At 36.9% G+C, this 20857-nt stretch overlaps 1 protein-coding gene across 1 annotated transcript in view; it reads left to right on the top strand.

Annotated features, from left to right (window-relative positions):
- Positions 1-20857, top strand: part of LOC127435624 (SH3 and multiple ankyrin repeat domains protein 2-like) — a 158109-nt gene that overhangs the window by 63183 nt on the left and 74069 nt on the right. Inside the window, exons 12-13 of the mRNA XM_051689219.1 lie at positions 18989-19146; positions 19789-19902. Coding sequence (XP_051545179.1) covers positions 18989-19146; positions 19789-19902 — 272 coding nt within the window. The remainder of the gene's footprint in view (positions 1-18988; positions 19147-19788; positions 19903-20857) is intronic.

Here is a 20857-nt window from a genome sequence, read left to right on the forward strand (position 1 = left end):
ACCACAGCATTTACTTGTTCCCAGACTTTGCGAATTCGACAAGAGAAAAACATGATAGATTCAAGGAATGCAAGAAACTTTTACATCAACAGAAGGTCGCTTTTGCACTGATAGTCCCAGCCAAATTGAGAATAGATGCTAAGGATGGCCGTAAAACATTCACATGCCCACAACAAGCGATGTCCTTCATAAAGTCAATGGAGTGAGTAAGTCATCTTGTTGTACTCACGTTGCAGCCAAGTGGACTGGCTCATTGAACATTCGCTTGACTGTTTGAGAAAACTGCATGCTTTTTTCTTGTGCTGGTTCTGCCTAGCGGCTGGAGTTTATTTTGTAGAGTAACACACCTTCAGGACAGTTTTATGGATGAATCTACACGCTCTTTGAGTTTGTTTTATAGATTATATTTTGCTGTGTAATTCTGTCTCACAAAATTTGTATAGAAACACTGGACTTGATTAAAGTTGTCGCGGGGGTTCTCGTAGGCATGCATGGACTGTTTGAGTTTAGAAGGTTGGACGCCAGTTGGTGCTGTCGTGTGCGGGGTTAATGCACATGTTTTTCTTTTTTCTGTTTGTTTGGTTCTGGGGGATGTTTGGGTTTTGATGGTTGAACTAATGTTGGAATGTGGTCTTTATAATCTTGTTTTTGTCACACAATCTATTTTTTCTTATATGTCAAAATGTGAAATGTTAATATGAGTGGATTGTCTCTCACCACGTGGAATGTGAATGGGCTGGGGCACCCCATAAAAAGAAGGAAGGTTATTTTACTTCTTAAGCATAAGAAATACGATATAGTGTTTCTTCAAGAAATGCATCTTTCTCCGCAGGAAACTGAAAAATTTGGGAGGATATGGGGTAGGCATGTTTTCTTTAGTGCTGGCTCGAGTAAGAGCAGGGGAGTCATTACACTGGTAAGTAAACATCTACAATTCAAATGTCTCAAACAGATTAAAGATAAATTAGGAAGAGTCATTATAGTTTTAGCTGAAATTCAGGGGCAAAGTCTTATTTTGGCTAATATTCATGCACCTAACTTTGATGATCAGGGCTTTTTTATAGATCTTGAAGGGATGTTACAAGCCGCTGGCATCCCTCATGATATAATGTTGGGAGGAGACTTTAATCTTTTGATGGGCTCAGTCCTTGACCATAGTGAAGCAAAAGTGTGCAAGCCCACTAGAGCAACATTGATGCTTCACAGGATGTGTAAAAATGTTGGTCTTACAGATATTTAGAGACTTTTGACTATACATTTTTTTCATCAGTCCATAAGATTTACTCTAGAATAGTTTTATTTTTATTTTTTTATATCTAAGTCCCTCATTTCATCAGTTGCTGATTGCTCAATTGGAAACAGTTTAGTCTCAGATCAAGCCCTGGTGTGTTTAGAGGTGTTGCCACATATGGAGAAAAGGAAATCATATAGTTGGCGCTTTAATGTATCCCTTTTGCAAAATCCTGAATTCCAACAAATGTTAAAGGCTGAAATTAGTGTCTATATGGAGTCCAACTGGTCCTCAGTATCCTCTGTGGGCGTGGCTTGAGAGGCACTTAAGTTGGTTCTTAGGGGCCGGATCATACAGTATGCTGCATTCACCCAAAAATCCAAAGCACAAGAACTCGTGAAATTGGAAGGGAATATTAAAAGGGCAGAGGCAGAGCTGAAGCACCGAATGTCATCTAATGGCCTCAGAGAATTGACTGATTGAAATACAGATATAATACTATTTTGTCACGGAAGGTGGAGTTTTGGCTATTCAGGGCTAGACAGTCATACTTTGAGTCGGGGGACAAAGCAGGGAAACCTCTGGCTAGATATATAAAACAGAGAGAGTCTTTTTCTACCATTCCCTCAGTGAAATCTGCTGGTGGTGAAATATTTACCTCAGCCATTGATATTAACAATGCTTTTAAAGAATTCTGTCTTGATCTTTATAGGTCCATGTCTTTGTCTATTGAAGAGGATATTAGAAACTTTGTGGAACCATTACAGCTTCCTAAACTGATGGCTGAGCAAAAAAATTCTCTTGATTCTGAGATAACCTTGGAGGAGCTTGATGAGGTAATTAAGGCCTTGCCTACAGGCAAGGCTCCGGGGTCAGATGGTTTTGCCGCTGAATTTTTTAGATCTTATGCTACAGAACTGGCTCCACTTTTGTTAGAAGTTTATACGGAATCATTAAAGAATGGAAAGCTTCCCCCAACCATGACACAAGCCCGGATCAGTCTGATTCTTAAAAAGGACAAAGATCCAAGCGAGTGTAAGAGTTACCGTCCAACAGGGCTGGAGTGGGATTCATATTCAGCCCGGGATGTCATGTCCAAGTCAGCCCACACCCAAAAGGGGGGTTGGAGGTGAAGATGATAACAATAAAACAAGATTACAGCAAAAATATGCAATATATGTAATTACTTGAAAATTATTTAAGCTCTCCATGTCATTATACCACATATGGCATTCACTAAGATTTTCACTTTGTTATAAGACATCATTGTATGTGTTGTAAAAATAAGTGAATGTTAAAGGGATATTTGATCATTTCCTCACCCTCATGCCATCCCAGATGTGTATGACTTTCTTTTGCAGAACATGAATGAAGATCTTTAGAAGAACTGTTGGTCCATTCAATGCAAGTAAATGAGAAGCGGTGAGAAACAGATCAATAAATAAGTCATTTTTTACTATAAAACTCCACTTTCACTTTCATAAGCACTCTTCTCTCTTTAGAGTTCTTCTTCTGTTTTTGGTGATTTACATAAGAATATCGCCCCCTACTGGGCAGGGAGGAGAATATATATAGTAAAAAACAAAAACTTAAATATTGATCTGTTTCTCACCCACACCTATCATATCGCTTCTGAAGACATAGATTAAACCACTGGAGTTGTATGAATTACTTTTATGCTGCATTTATGTTATTTTTGTACCTTCTGAGTTCTGATCACCATTCACTTGCATTGAAAGGACCAACAGAACTGAGAAATTCTTCTAAAAAGCTTAATTTGTGATCAGCAGAAGACAGAAAGTCATACACATCTGGGATGGCATGAGGGTGAGTAAATGATGAGAGAAATTTCATTTTTGGGTAAACTAAGTTTATTTTAAAGACTATCTAGGCACATAATAACACTATAGAACTGTAAATGTTTATAATTCTTTCAAGATGTACAGGCTCAATTTAAATGGTCAGTGCTTTGTATTTTAGATAATTAAAATAGCAACAGATCCAGTGAAAGAATTAAGGTTGAGTGATTGTTTTTACATGCCATTCAAAAACGTGCCATTTTACAATGATAAGAGTGAAATAAAAGACTAAAAATAACACATTTGTACTTTTCTTTTACTTGGAATGTAAGTGTTCAGGACAAAGGCAAAATGGTTATTGTCTCTTTAAGAGGGTTTTATTGCATTATACAACATTGAAGGCACTCTGTGCAGATTGTTTCATTGAGTTTAATCTTTTGAGAGCTGTAAAGTCCCATTATTTTCGTACCGTGTCGTGCTGTTGCATCTGTATTCATTTACTTTAAGTATTCTGTTATTTTGTGACAAAACAATAATTTTGCTATTATCATTCTGCACTGCTAGGGAAGAGGGTTTCAGAGATAAATTGATTGAGATTGTGAGACTGCAGTCAATGTTAAACTTGTGATGATCTTGTAGGCTACCTGAAGCACGTTCATCCATTCAGTTATTAGTAGCCTATCTGTTCTCGATGGATCTTCCGTGATCCTTCCCGCGCTGTCAAGTGAAGCGGCGCAACATCAGTTTCGTCTCTCACAGGCTACTCTCTCATTTGTTTGGGTGTGAGATAATAAAATAATACGGAACGCAATTCTGATCCTTTAAATACCGGATGTTACGGACTGTTGGCAATTGTTATGCAACATATGATGAAAGGTTGTCAATCAACATGCGGACCTAACTGGCCCAGCGGGAATTCTCCCGATCTTCCCGATTGCCACTCCAGCCCTGCCGTGCAATTTCCCTGATCCAGCTAGACTATTGTCAAAAATTCTGGCTAACCGATTACATAAAGATATGACATCTCTTATACATATGGATCAGATGGGGTTTATTCGGGGCAGCAGCTCTTCTGATAACATTAGGCATCTCATCAATATTATGTGGTCAGTGGCGGATGATCAGACTCCGGTCGCGTCCATCTCACTTGACACTGAAACGGCATATGATATCGTAGAATGAGATTATCTTTTTAAGATTTTGGAAATATATGGGTTCGGGAATACTTATAGCCGGTAGTGGCGGTACAAATAAATTGATTAGTTTCAGAATATTTTACTCTGGATAGGGGCATTCGGCAGGGTTGCCCTATTTCCCCATTATTGTTCTGTCTTGCCCTAGAACCATTAGCAGCCGTGATAAGAAAGGAAGATGATTTTCCAGAGGTGGTGGCGGGAGGTGTGGTGCATAAGCTTTTGCTTTACGCAGATGATATTTTATTATTTGTCTCTGACCTCATTAGATCTATGCTTTGCCTCCATAAAATTATTCATTCCTTTTCTAAGTTCTCAGGATGCAGAGTCAATTGGTCAAAATTCAAAGCTTTGGCTCTGACAGCGTACTGCCTAGTAATGACTTTCCAGCCAGGTGCCTTCCAGTGGCCCAAACAGGGCATTAAGTATTTGGGTATTTTATTCCCAGCAAATTTGTGTGATTTAGTTAATTAATTTTGACCCTTTAACAAAAAGGTTTTCGAGCGATGTGAGCAGGTGGGCTTCATTACATTTATCTATGACTGAGAAGGTTAATGTTATTAAAATGAATTGTTTTCCAAAATTCAACTACCTGCTACAGTCTCTCCCTATAGATCTCACCCTCTCTTATTTCAAGCAATTTGATAGCATAGCGAAGTCTTTCATTTGGAATGGTAAATGTCCTAGATTACACTTCAATAAGTTACATAGGCAGATTGACAAAGGTGGGCTAGGCCTACCCAAGATATTGTTTTATTATTATACATTGGTCGCTTCCACCTTAGAGAGCCCCTCCCTGGTTTTGTATTGAACAGGAAGTTCTTGCCCCTATTTCACCATTGCAAAGCCTTTCAATCAAACTAACCAGAGAAGTTGAAGCTAGGGTGTGCAATCTTTTCCAGAAATATTTTTTGTTACACTGGTTGAAAGTCTCTTCACATCCTGATAGCAATCAAAAATTTAAGTGGTCTAAATGTAAAAAAAAAAAAAAAAAATATATATATATATATATATATATATATATATATATATATATATATATATATATATATATATATCTTCTGTGAAAGGGACAGGACTAAAAAATGATCGACCAATCGTTGCATTCGGTCTGAATGTAATGATAGGATGTCCTTCCTGTCTGTCAATCTATATTTGCATACCACCACGCAACTTGTTCACACAGACAATCACACGTCATCAGCGCGGGTTCCTTGACACTGTGCAGAGCAAGCATGAGAATGGAAGGCGAACTGCAGCTACCTTATGTTCCTCCTGAACCACCAGTAAAAGGAAACAAGAAAAGAAAGACCATGTTAGAAACGTCTCTCCTACTGGCACATAGACTCTGCTCTGTGTGTGTGTGTGTTCATGTGTGATAGAGGAGGCATGGTTTTGGAGACACCTCTGAAGTGAGGGCGGACTCTATGCTTTCAAAGCTAGCTTGCTAACTGCTAGCCTCTCTGGATTACACACCCTAGCTTTAAGTTGCACCCCATTATCTCGCATTTGCACGTGATATGGACAAAAGTGTCCAGAGTGTTTAATTTATTTAAATGTTGCTTCGAGCATATGGCTGAACCCCAAATTATGTATTAATAAATCACCTTTCTGCTGGACAGAGTGGATTGTGAGAGAGGTCAATATGCTCGGTGGCCTATATGAGAGTGGAGTGTTGAGATCCTTCGAAAATATGGTGCAACATTTTGGGATTCTCAATTCTTCAGGTATTTACAGCTGCACCACCTACTTTGTACTATTTTTGGGAGTAGCATACACCCCCCTAGAGTGGCAGATAATCTGGGAGTGGTGATTACTGCTTTTGGAAAAGGTCAGGAGGCATCAGTGTATTACTCCATGCTAATTCAGAGTCTGGGGGATGGAGCTTCAACTTCTCTCAAGAGATTATGGAAGAAAGATTTAAATGTGGTATTGGAGGAGGGATTGTGGGCTAGGATTCTAAAAAAGGTCAAGTCTACATCTAGAGATGCAAGGGTGTGCCTTATGCAATTTAAGATTTTACATCGATTCTATTGGACCCCCTTTAGATTGTATAGGCTTGGTCTTAAAGACACACCCACCTGCTGGCAATGCCAGTTGAAAGACGGGGTCACAACCCATGTTTTTTGGTGGTGTGTTAGAATTTTGGTTGAGGGTTCAGAGATTTATGTGTGATGTATTGGGCACTCAAATTTCATTTTGCCCCAGACTCTGTATTTTAGGCAACGGGGCAGTCATTAGTATAGGGGATAAATGCATAAAAAATTGGGTCCTAGCCAGTGTTATGATCGGCAGACAGATCATTCTTAGGGGATGGAAGTCAGCTGGAGTGCCCTCATTTCAAGAGAGGTGCATAGAGATGGGCAGGGTAGCGGCATTCGAGGAGATGTCATGTAGAAGGCTAGGCAACTTAAATTAATTTAATAAAAATGGGGCAGCTATTTAGCCTTTTTGGAGGGCTCTCGGGGAGGGGCAGTGGAGAGAGATGTGCAATTTAAAATTTGTGTGATTATTATTCTTTTTAATATATATTTTTCTTTTGTGTGTGTGTGTAACTCAAGTTGTGACCACAGGGATTTTTGTTGAGGGTCAGGGTGGGGTTGGGGATTGAGAGGGGGAGGGGGAGGGGGAAAGGGAACAATGGGGGTTAAAAACTGATTTGGTGAATATATGTTTTGCTTTTCTGTTTCAAGTGTGTGAATCAATAAAAAGTGTTAATCGCAAAAAAAAAAAAAAAAAAAAAAAAATATTACATCACTAATGTCCTGACTATACTTTGTGATCAGTTGAATGCCACTTTGGTGAATTAAAGTACCAATTTCCTTCCGAAACAGCAAAATCTGTACATTATTCCAAACTTTTGGCCGCCAGTGTATACATTTGATATTTAGATTTTTTTAATTTCCCTAAATTCCTTTAAATAATACTTTTTTTAATATAAGTAATTAAATGCCCTGTAACAGTGTTTATAAAATTAACCTGCAGCACATAAAAACTATTACCAATAATGATCTGAGACTTGATTAGGACTTGTTTGTTGCCTATATGTTTGTAATGGTACATGTATCAATCTTAGTGCATGGAAGAAAAAAATTCCCCCAAAAGGTTTGCTTATGGTCTTCAAAAGAAACAGTGAAAAATATTTGGACATCTGCCCGTTAGATAACTGAGCATCCAAGATTTGGTTGCATTTGCAATGTGCTGTGCACCTGATCCAGGACGGGGCTGGACGGAAGCCCAGGCTGTTGTTTTTTATAGCTGTGTGACTTTGAGTACAGCAGCACTAAACACAAAGGTGCAATATGGAGAGTTGGCAAACAATTAGGGCATAGAAAGAGTCAAGAAAGCGTGTGTGCATATGTGTGTGTGTCCATGCATATATATTTCCGTGTGAGTGAATGCATGCGTGGGAGCTCACCATGTAGTGAAAGTTCAGCGTGCACGTGTGCATGCGTGTGTGTGTCTGCGCGCATGCATGGGTGGGTGTGCGAATCTTGTCACTCAATGGGGGTTCTAGCGCAAGAGCAGGCTCGGTACAGTAAGTGGGCCAGGCCAATTACTCACTTCCACTGCAAAAAACTCCTCTAATTAGATGTCATTTTAAAAAGGAAGAATTAACTCCTTTGGTATTTGACCCTGTTCTCCTCTCACGCTGCTGCCTATATAGATCCGCTTGTTGTGCTTGACGTACAGTGGGGTCCAAAATTCTTAGACCACTAGTGAGAATGCTTCTATTTTACATTTTCTAATTTAATAAAGATTTTCCCCTTATAATTCATATTATCAACATAACAATCTGAGTGAAAATTAACATGAATTTCAGAATTACTTGGTATTTTATATGCCCCCTTTTTGCCTTAATGACAGTATGCATTATGGACTCCACAAGTGTGAGACCTGATGCTCCATGTTATCCCAGCATGATCTGAGAATGTTCCAAAGAGCATCTTGGAAATCTGACCATTTCTACAAAGGAGTTAACATGATCAGTGTCACAAATTTGCTTATTTAATTACTGACCTAGAAATAGTGCAGATTCTTAAATATTCCTTATTTATTTTACTTCATAATGTTTCTTTGTATAAACTGTTTAAAAATCTTAAAGCTTTCTGTTTGTTTCTTATAAAGAAAATGTTGAATTCCAAAATTTCAATGTAGTCTCAGACTTTAGGACGGCATTTAAACTGCTCTGGGTTCAGCTCAAAAATTGGGAACTTTGATTGCATCTACTGCCAGTGTCAAACCCATGCAAATACCATTGGCTCTCGTGCCTGCATGTGCAGCTCAAATGGAACGCCATCCCCTAGTTACAGCAGCAGTTGCTATGGCTATGGCCATATGGTGTGTGTACTTGTGCATGTGCGTGCCACTTTCGTTCTGTGTCTATGTCCGCTTCTACTCCATGGTGTATTAGATAATGTGGCTGCTCTTCAGAGGCGCCAAATCAAACTAAAGCAGATGTACTCAGTTATAGCATCATATTGCATTTACCATTTGTTGATGGCTATAAACACGGGACACTGAAGATTAGCCTTATCTCGTGCCAGTAAAGGTCATGTTGTAAAAACATACCCCTGCTTGTTCTAAGTTGTAAGATACTTGTATGTTTTGAAGATCTACCAATATATGGTACATTGATGAAATCAGGGGGTACTTTGATATATACCATGGTACTGAATGACTCCAATGTTAATGTACCATGGTATTTACTGTACATGGTACTCCAAGGTACTTCAAATAAAACCATAGTACTACGATGGTATGTGTCCAAAAAATATGGTATAACCATGGTATCATGTCTAAAAAAAACATAGTGCCATGGTCAGGGTCGTCGCCAGAACATACAGTATAGACTGGGGGGAGGCATTTCATTTTCATAGGGGTCACATTTTTGTAAGATCTGAGACAGAGGTAGACAAAAAACAATGTCCACGCCACTATACAAGACAGCATAGTCAGTAGTTATAATTGAAATAGACTAAGTTTTATATTAAAACATCTCAGAACACCATACAAATAATTTGGTCCAGCTGTTACACAGCACCGCCAAAATTTAAGTCTGAGAATGCAGTGCTGAATAGTAATATGGTATTGATTACAAATTACATGACAAATATTGTAGTCAGTAATGTAATCTCTTGGATTACATTTTTAAATAAATCTAATCTGATTGCTTTAGGATTACGTTTGGATTACTTCTCACCTAATTTTCCTCTGACCTTGTTTATTTGATGTCAAATGCATTTAAGTAGGATAAGCTTGTACATGTTGACATAATGTTGCTTAAAGGGATAGTTCACCCAAACATTAAAATTATCTCATCATTTACTCACCCTCATGTCAGCTCAGATGAAACTCCTTTTTCACTGTACATCTTGCTATTGCAGTCTGTAGTCAAGATCATGATTTTAAGCTTGATTACACTTCCTAGTGCTTGATGCATGAGCAGAGCACTAGATTCCGCAATAGGAAGTGTAATAGAGCTTGAAATCATGATCGCCAAGGAGACTGCTGCCAGGAAGTACAGTGAAAAAGGAGTTATATTTTTGTCTGTTCTCACCCAAAACCAACTGGATCGCTTCAGAAGACATTGACCAAACCACTGGGTCTTATGAATTATGTTTATGCTGACTTTATCTGCTTTTTAGGGCTTCAAAGGCCTGATCACCATTCACTTGCATTGTATGGACATACAGATAAAAGAGAGTCATACACATCAGGGAAGGATGAGTAAATGATGAGAGAATTTTCATTTTTGGATGAACTAAGCTAGTACGATAGGCTGGTACATTTTGACATAATGTTGCTTAATGGATCAAAATATGACAATTGATATGATTTTCATATATCACACCCCCCCTCCCCCCCCCCCGAGTCCATTTGAAAACAATCAAAGACTTACCAAACATTTATCAGTTGTTGACTGAGTAAGAATAAAAAAATATTAAAAATTAATGTCGAAATAGAGGGATCAAAAAATTCTGAAGAATTTAATGTCTTTGCCTCATTAATATGAAAATCACCTAGTGACTAGGATATAATCTATGTAATTTACGTAATCCATAAAAAGTAACTGTAATCTGATTACAAGTATTTTAAAATATTATCTAATCCAATTACAAGTGCTTCTTTTTTGTAATCAGATTGTGTAATCCATATTACATATAATCAGTTACTACCCAGCACTGACTAGCCATTGGTTGTTGTATTTGAATAATAAATAAAGTAGGTCTGCCCTTTCAAAAATCGAGACTTCATGGCAAATTTGCCGCAAATTCTCCACTGATTACTTTCACATGCAAATTAACTTTGTGGCAAACTTGCAGCAATTGTCCATTGTTCCCAAAGGTTTGCAGCAGGTTCACTACTTCAGCGGTGAAGAGCTTCAAACTTCTGTCAAACATTTGCATCGAATCACAAGATTATTTGCATGTGAAAATAATAAGTGGCAAATTTGTGGCAAGTTTGCAGCTAGTTTGCTAGAACTCTAGATTTTTTGAAAGGGTGTGCAAGGTTTGGGGACTTTTTGGGTATGGTATTAATTGACATTTAAAATTAATCTGGGGTTATAATTCTGTTTCAAGTTCCGTTTAGTGTTCAGTATGCAGTTTTATGTTAAATGACAGTTTTAAGTTACCCTTGGGGAGATTAGTGTTCCTTTGAGTTGCGTGTTATCCTGTTGCCAAAAGTTATACATATTATGTGCTATTACTAGCATCCAATGCAAAGAGAAGATAAAACTTTAACATGTATTTAACATGTTTTGCTGGGGCACAGTGTGTCACCCAGTGGGGCACTGGTGCTTTTTGGTCAGAGACAGTATTAGAGGGAGAAGATGAAGCACTCGCCTTCTTGAATGTGACTGAAAGAACCGATTGCCTGTTTGTTTACATTAGTATGTGCATTAGCCTAACTGGACCACCCTGAAATAGTTTTTTAGTTTGATTTGAGCTAAAAACCAAATGTATAACATCATTGCTGTAAGATTTTATTGCTAATTTGAAATATATTATTGAAACAAAATCTTGACAAACTGTTTTGGAGATGTCTGCAAAGATGGCATGCCAAGTGAACTGATTGTGAAATTCAGGGCCTCTGTTTGTGATGCTTTTTTGCTAAAAAAGGAGGGAAAACTTTGTGTGGATTTCATTGATGAAACACTAGTATGGCTATGTTACGTATGAATAATTTTAATGTCTTAAAACAAATTATGAGGAACAATTTGAATCATTTTGCCATAATGCCATTCAGTATTCCTTGTTGAATAGTTAGCATTATGGATTTCACATTAGTACTTTACCACTCCAAAAACACTATTGTGATACATTTAGCAAATGTTCTTCTTTGTTTTAAAAATATGACAGCTATCTTCATAATGCCTTAGTATAATGCCTTAAACAAGTCAAACAACATTAAAGTTGTAGGCAATACATTCCATAGCTTTAACTTCATAGCCTACTACATGCTAATCAAACAAACAAAATGCACAGCCGGACCCCAGTAAAATTATCAGTATTTAATGAACTCCTACAGAGTTAAATTAAGCGCGATTTGGCTTAGCTAACTTCATTTTGCAATGATCCCATTCAGTATTTTCTGGTTTCATTAGTTAGCATAATGGATTTCACATTAGCATTAACTTTACAGCTTAGCTGTTCTAAAAACTGCATTTGTAATAGTAAATTTGCAAACTTCCCTCTTTTTAATTAAAAATGGAAAAGCTCTCTTCATAAACTCTTTTTATAATACCTCAAACAAGTCAAACAACATAAAGGTCATAGGCTATACATTTCACAGCTTGGGAACCCCATAGCAAACAACATGCTAATCAAATAAACAATGCACACAGCCAGACCTCAGTAAAATTACCGGTATTTAATTAACTCCGACAGAGTTAAGTGAAGCCGGATTTAGTTTAACTCTATATCTGTTAATATAGCATAATTTCATTGTACAAATGTGCATATGTTTGCATCATGTGTTTGTTAGCAGTTATTCTGTCACTGTGGCTGTTGTTTTTGATTGCTGCATCAAAATCTTAAAGATGCTGAGACGTTATTCCCTCTTTGCTTGGAGCTTGATTAAAAATAGACATTTGGATGTGACTATACATGCGCCGCTTGAACCTATCTAACACTTACTTGCCTTGTTTCCTTCCTCCCTGTTTTGCATAAATACCTCAGCCCACATTAACTCTCTTTTGCTTTTTTACTCCAAAAATAAGATGTGAATCCGAGCTTATGTAATTGTCTTTGGATGAAGCTGGCTAAGAAAGATTCACGGTTTTGACAGCTAGTTGCACTGGCATACCTGTTGGCTGCCATAGGCTGTGCTCTAAATAAGTAAGCCACTCATTTATGCTTTGCTGAAATATGGTGCTTTTTGTCCGTCCCTAGCACCCTTCAAACTGTAATGTGTACCAGCCATTGTGGATTGCATATGTGAGGCCATTTTAACTTGAAATACAAGCAGATATCAGCAAATTGTTTTCTTCTGTATAGTGGACCCATGCATTTAGGGTTCTCCATATGAAACATATACAGAAATTTGGCTAATCTTGTGGGATATCTGAGTGCAAGACGTTGAGGACTATTTATTGACTATTGGTGTCTTTTATCACGTTGCTGTTGCTGCCGTTTTTTAAAAGCAATAAGCCTTGAGTGGCTTATTGCTTTAGTTAACAACATAACAGGCAATATATACATTATTGGCTTAATTACTAGAAAATGCTCATTTCATCCAAGTTATTTCTGTCATAGTAAGTGTATTTTTGTTAAAGGTACACTCAGTAACTTTTGCATTTGTGTCATCTTAGACCTACAGTGACAGCTAGCAGCGTGGATGCAGTATCATTCAAAATCAATAGTTTTCGGTTACAGATGCCATTGTAGAAATTCACTATATACAGTCAGCCATGATCCATTTGATCCAAGAGTGAAAGTGTCCAATATCAAGGAGGTTACTGAGATTAAGCGAGTAGTATTTGGCTGGTCAAGTGATTCTAACATGGCAGCCTCCATGAAGAGACCCTCTCCATGTAGAATAAAACAACTTTTATAAGGTTACCGATATGACTGGAGTCTTCATCTCACATGATTGGTCATGATTTTATACCTATGTTTCAAAATTACTATTAATTTAAAAGTAAAACTTTTTTTTTTTATGAGGAAAAAATTACTGAGTGCTTCTTTAATGGTCCTTTAAAGATCATCAGTGACTTTACACGTGTATTTAAGTGTGACCATCTTTTAGATCTCTTTAGTTTGCCAATTCAGCATAAAATTTACAGCTTGAATTTAATTTAGTTTTATTTGCTCTTAAAACGTTTGGCACAGTGTTTTGTTTTGTATTGTGTCGCTTGTATCATGTGGATTTTATCTTATTTTCTTCCAGGTGTTGCAGGTTGTGCATCTGACACTCTCCATTTATCATTGCAATTACTTTTTAGAGCTCTAATATTACATCTGAATGATCTTCGTAAAGCTTTATTATGTAAGAGAGCTAATCTGAGTATGTTGACTTTGGGCTGTGACATTGAGTGGGTCTCAGTGGAGGCTTAAAAAAGCAAGAGGCATGTGGAGGGCATCGGTAGGTTCTTTGTCCCAATTTCATCTGCTCCTATAGGCTGAAGTAACCTGATGCCACAGGGACTTAGAGATGTTGTGAGGTAGGCCATGTCATGTGTGAGCAGGAAGCCACTTGTACTGTTTATCCCCAATATCATTTATATACCTACAGCATGGATAGCTGTTTCATGATATTTATTTAGAATCCAGAATGTAAGTGTATATCATTTATGGGTGTTTTTACAATTATGGGCACTTTTTGCCATGTGGATATTATAAAATAAACTTTCTTAAAATACGCTTTTCACACTCTCACTAGTTTATTTAGTTTGTCTACTAACAATGTCCAACACTGGGTGTTTATTTATTTTTTATTATTATTATTATTTTTTTTTAACTTCGGGCACTTTTAGCACTGTGGACTTCTATAAAGTACAGTCTAGTTCAAATATATTTCATACTCTCAGCAATTTTTTTTTTTAAATGTGTCCACTGACAATGTCCAACAGTCTATGTACATGCATCATAGGAGGTTTATGTAATTCTGTTTTGTTTAATTGAACTCCGCAGTGGAAATGACGGTAATGGAACAATATTTTGTTCGTTTAAAAAAAAAAAAAAAAAAAAAAGTGTCAGACTTTGTCTTGCTGAGACTAATTTTTAGTTAACATTTTATGTATCCTAAATACACAGCAAAAAATGCCGCCAATAATAATATTCTGTTCTCAAGGGATGTTTACATAGATTTTTCTTCAGACATCACTTGTCTCATGTTTCATCTCAATTAAGCTCTTCACTGACACTTTTGCTAACTCTGTAAATAATATCACTATCCTTTGAAAAAAAATTATAAAGGTGTGGTGTGTTGGAAATGATGCCACAACTGTGGGACAGTAGTAATTTTGTAAAAAAAAAAAAAACTGATGGAAAACATTTTGCCACAATAAATGTTGAAATAGTTAATGTTTACTTCACCTATGTTTATTTTTACTTGAACTACTATATAATACAACTTTATATTTTAAATATGTAATAATTTGCATTTGTTGTTTTTTTAGTTTTTTTTAGTTTTTATAAATGTTTAGTTTAAAATTGAAAGTCTTGTCTGGGACAAGGCTAAAACAGTAAAATCTCTAAATATGTACATAAAGGCATTTGAAAAGTACCATAAATAAATTAAGTTCATTAAATAAATTAATAATAATACAAATCTGTTCAGATCTGTTTGTTTTAGTAAAAATCAAACCCTGGGACAGAAAGTGCCCAAAGTTGAATATGCATGAATATGCAATAAATTTTTTTCGTTTCAACACGTCAAATGATGTGTTGTGTTTAATAGCATTCTGTGATGGAATTTTGAACATTTTTGGAGGACAATGACAGACTACTTTGTTTTGCTAGGGCTAATTTCAAAGCAAGCATTTTGTGTATACTAAATACACACAATTAAATGATATTTTCACACTTTTTGCATAATCTGCTAAAACAAACGTTAAAGGCCTGATAAAATGTTTCCATTCAAATGAAGCCCTGGGATATAAAAGTGCCTGTAGTTTAAGAGACACCATTACAGCATGGATAGCTATGTTTTGTGATGCTATTTCAGAGTGAAGGATATACTGAATGTATCTTTTTTGGTCAATTTTAAACTTGATTTGTTCAAGGTATCAATCTTTGAATATTTGTTCTAGAGAACGCTGTTCTAAATCTGGTTCCTTATGGGTGCCGTAAATCCCTACAAAATACAAAAATATTTGCCATTTATATGTTAAATTCAAACCATTATATGTTAAATGAGGATACTGTATGTGCCTAAGAGATTATGCATGTCATCTCCGAAAACTGGATGTTCTTTTGCAGTGAGAGTTTCAATGTTATTTTCAGGTCCATTGCGCCCTCATTAACACCTTCATTAACAACATCGTTTTTTTTTTTTTTTTAGTCTTTCATGTCAGCAAGTTTTTGGATAGGAGCCTTCTGCTCCAACAGAGTATATGAAGTTATACTCCGAGCCACTTCAGGGAAGAGCTCAGCTGGATACGTTAATGATTTCAGGGCTCAGCAATAAGGATGGACTGATGGCACGGGGTCAGTGTGAGACTGTATCCACTGGGGCGGGGGGGGGGTTATTTCATGCAAAAATGAAAATTCTGTCATTATTAACTCACCTCCATGTTGTTCCAAACTCGTATGACTATCATTCTTCTGTTGAACACAGCAAGAGATGTTATGTCAGGTTTGAAATGATATAACGGCGAGTAAATAATGACAGAATTTTCATATTTGGGTGAACTTTCCCTTTATTATATGTCACCAAAGTAAAATTATCTAGCTGGCTAACATAGATAAGGTTTTAGCGAAAATGCAAGAATGACTTGTGATAGTCCTGGAAGCATCAGCATCAGTTAAAATCTGAGTAGGCCATCATGTTTCAGCCAAAAGTATGTTTATTTATTATAAATTTATTATGGGTGCATAATGTCCAGCTACTATTGCTTGAAAACCTAGTAAATACTTTGTGTGTGTGTGTGTGTGTGTGTGTGTGTGTGTGTGTGTGTGTGTGTGAAGAAAGAAGTGATTACTGAAAAATGTACAGTAAATAAAAAATATTTATTTTTGACACAAAAAAGAATATATTTCTAAAAATAAAATGTACCTTATATAAATGTATAAAATATATAAATGTGTGTATATATACAGTGCTTTGGAAAAGTATATGCCCCCATCCTGATTTCTTCTGTTTTTGTGCATATCTGATACTACATTTTTTTTTTAAATTCAAACAAAATCTAACATAAAACAAAGGCAATCTGAGTAAACACAAAATACAGTTTTTAAATGATAATGTTATTTATTGAAGCAAAAAAGTTATCCAATACCAACTGGGCCTGTGTGAAAAAGTATTTGTCCTTAGTTACTAAATCCCCAAATCTATGAAACTGCATTCATAATGGGGTTCAGCTGGACTAGACACACCCAGGCCTGATTACTGCCAGCCCTGTTCAATCAAATCAACACCTAAATAGAACTTTTTCAGCAGCATGAAGTTGGTTAAAAGGTCTCACCCAGTTGCACACTATGCCAAGGTCGAAAGAAATTCCAGAAATGATGATGATGATGATGAAGAAAAAGGTGATTGAAATACATCAGTCTGGGAAGAGTTACAAAGCTATTTCAAAGGCTCTGGGACTCCAAAGAATCACAGTGAGAGCCATTATCTCCAAATGGAGAAAACTTGGCACAGTACTGAACCTTCCCAGAAGTGTCTGACCTTCCAAAATTCCTCCAAGAGCACAGCGACGACTCCTCTATGAAGTCACAAAGCCAAGGACAACATCCAAGGAACTGCAGGCCTCTGTAGGGGTTTGGAGTGAGAGATACTGGGAAGAGTGACTGTCACTTCGCTCACAGCTGATTGGTCCAGTATCTGGATGAGATCTCTGATCGGAAACATAACCTGCCCCGGAGCAGGTTAGCCGATTAGCTACTATGGCGAGGAACCACCGATGATAGCAAATCCACTTTACTGGTACCGCGAATTCAGAGTTCGCTTAAACTAAGTTGAAACTTATCTAGCTAGCTGCTTAATCCTGCTTTGTGACATAGGCCACTGGTGTAAATCAAACACAGAATTCCACACACCTTGATGATCCTCAAACCTTTCGAGTCGAAAGTGGAACTGTTTGGAAGACAGGGGTCCCATTACATCTGGTGTAAATCAAACACAGAATTCCACAAAAAGAACATCATACCTACGGTCAAGCATGGTGGTGGTAGTGTGATGGTGTGGGGATGCTTTGCTGCTTCAGGGCCTGGGCGACTTGCTATAATTGAGGAAAATATGAATTGTGCTCTGTACCAGAAAATCCTAAAGGAGAACATCCGCTCATTAGTCCGTGAGTTGAAGCTCAAGCGCAACTGGATTATGCAGCAAGACAATGATCCAAAGCACAGGAGTAAGTCGACCACTGAATGGCTCAAAAGAAGCAATATGAAAGTTTTGGAGTGGCCTGACTTGAACCCAGATGCTATGGCAGGACCTTAAATGGGCAGGTCATGCTCAAAAACACTCCAGTGTGGCTGAACTAAAGCAGTTCTGCAAAAGAGAGTGGGCCAAAATTCCACCACAGCGGTTTGAAAGACTGATCTCCAGTTATCGGAAGCGTTTGGTTGCAGTTGTTGCTGCTAAAGGTGGCACAACCAGCTATTAAGTTTAAGGGGGCAGTCTGTTTTTTACATGGGTGATATAGGTGTTGGATAACTTTTGCTTCAATAAAAAAATAAAAAAAAATAAAAATAAGAAAACTGTATTTTGTGTTTACTCTGGTTGCCTTTGTTTTATGTTATCTCATTTGAAGATCTAAAACAATTTAGTATGAAAAATACACAAAAGCAAGAAATCAGGAGGGGGGGCAAACACTTTTCCACAGCACTGTACATGGGTCATTGACAAAACAGGTTGTCCGATATGATACAAATTTGAAATATTTTAAATCTAGTTTAAAACGTGTGTCAAGTTCGTACACATGTAATCTGAGTTCATGTTGTTTTACAAATTAAATAATAATACAAAAAATATATATAGCATTTTCTACAAAAATTGATTTGATGACTTTAAAAATGTCATCTGGTGTAACCATCAAGAAAAAGGTATTAAAATATTTTCCTTGCACCTTGATTACATGAGAATGTAAGCAACTTAATCATTCATTTCAAAAACTGTTTCAGTGAGAAAAATATATATTTTTTAATATCATGCATTTAAAATTTTTCTCATGGTTACACCAAATGACTTGAACCAAATGTGCCTTTTCATACAAATTTCAAAATATTGATATTTAATCATATAATAAAATAATGATTTGTTTTTAAAACTTCACACACCGACTTGCGTGTTAATATATCATTTTTATTTATTGGTGGGGCCAATTTATGTATTTGCAGGGTGACTATAAATCTGAACTACTAGTTGAAAAAAAATCCTTTTTGTACTGGTTTAGACTTTGAATGTGAAACATTTAGGTTTTAACGTATACTTACGGTTGCTATCCAGCAGAGGGAGACCTCTCACTTCTCTAGCGTGCCTCATTGCTCATAAGTATACAGTAGCTTAACATCTACTAGGACATGGTACAACACAAATATGTATGTATGCATCACCTCATTTTAATAAGATTTTGTTGCTTGTATTCCCACCAGTCCCTGTCCCAATAGGGACACCTTCTCCGCTATGGACATCCCAGGATTCAAACGCAAGCTGTACAGTGCTGTGCCAGGAAGACACTATATGGTGATCAAATCTTACCAACCACAAGCAGAGGGAGAAATCGCTTTGTACAAGAATGACAGGGTCAAAGGTAAATATCTCTCTATCAGGATTTTAAAGGGATGGTTCCCCCTAAAATAAAAAAATAATTTACTCCCCTTCGTGCCGTTCCAAATCTTTGTGGAACACAAAGGGAGATGTTAGGCAGAATGTTGCAAAATTCAGCCTCAGTCACCACTGAAAACAATCATTACTTTTGCAGTTCTGTTTGGTGACACTAGTGGTGCAGAAATTACACACTTTTCCTTTAACTGCTTGAGATAACATAAAATCAGAAAACAATTTACCAATTAAACAATGTAAAAACAGATAGGATTTTGACTCTTGGAAATAACATATTAACATGATTTAAGAGTGTGTCCACCAAACAAAAACAAGCTGGTTTGTAACTGTGGAGTGCAGTTTCTCCTGCCATATGGAGAGTAAGAATTCACAGATTCTGCCCTTCGGCACCAGGCGATGCCTGGCCTGAGCTAACAACACTTCATAAATTGAGAGAGATGGGCGAGAGACTCTCTAACAACAGTTTGGAATGGGTCTGAAATATTATTGCTCATGTAGATTATTATACTTAGGTATTTAATCAGAATGGTGTAATGTTTAAGAATGCACATACAGTATGTACAGTAAATGATCGGATTGCTATTTATTGTTTGATTTTCTCTATATGTAGTTCTCAGTATTGGAGAAGGAGGATTCTGGGAAGGCAGTGCTCGAGGGAATGTAGGCTGGTTCCCAGCAGAATGTGTGGAAGAGATCCCAAGCAAACCCAATGAGGACAGGCCCTGTGAGTGTGCACATACAAACACACACAAAAACACACTTTGAACATGGTCTCAGTTGACTCATTCACTGACATGCCAATTTAAGGGGTTAGTTCGCCCAAAAGTGAAAATGTGGTCATCATTTACGTTTTTTTCAGTGGAACAGAAAAGGAGATTTAAGGCATAATGTCCATGCTGCTCTTTTCTATTTAACAAATGTATAATCCATATGACTTGGGCACTTTATTCCAAGTCTTCAGAAGCCATACGATAGTTTTTTATGAGGAACATGCCGGAATCTAAGTAATTATTTACTGATAATCCTTGCACTTAGGAATATTTAAACTGGATCTTTGTGATTAGTTACAAGAAATTTGACAATCAATGACAAAATTTGGCATCATGGATGCCAAACTTGGCGCGACATGTCTTTATGAACTATGTTTGAAAATATGCTAATGCAAATGAGATTTCAGAGCTGTGGTGGAGGGGAAGATTAAGAGTAAATAACAACTTATATTTCAGGTCTGTTCCTTACACAAAGCTATCATATGGCTTCAGAAAACTGGGAATAAATGTTTAATAGAATACTTTTATGGTACTTTTTTGTCCTTTTTTGGAGCTTGACAGCCTGTGGTCACTATATGCTTCCATTACTATATATGGAAAAAAGCAGCGTCAACATTCCGCTAAACTTCTCCTGGAGTTTTGTGTTCCTTGCCACAGTCACCTTCGGCTTGCTCACTGGCGTTCTAAATACAATTATTATTTAATTATTTATTTTTATACACAATTTACAATCATATTTAATCAAACTACACAATGATGACTCTAAGACTATAGATGTTACAGTTTCATTTTCTGTTAATGCATGATTTTCTGTAAACACTGCTTTGAAACGTGTTTTGTGAAAAGCGCTATACAAATAAAAATGACTTGACTGTTTGTATTCAACTGAAGAAAAAGTTGACATGAAGG

The sequence above is a fragment of the Myxocyprinus asiaticus genome, chromosome 46, assembly GCF_019703515.2.
Source record: "Myxocyprinus asiaticus isolate MX2 ecotype Aquarium Trade chromosome 46, UBuf_Myxa_2, whole genome shotgun sequence".
NCBI classification, from domain to species: domain Eukaryota; kingdom Metazoa; phylum Chordata; class Actinopteri; order Cypriniformes; family Catostomidae; genus Myxocyprinus; species Myxocyprinus asiaticus.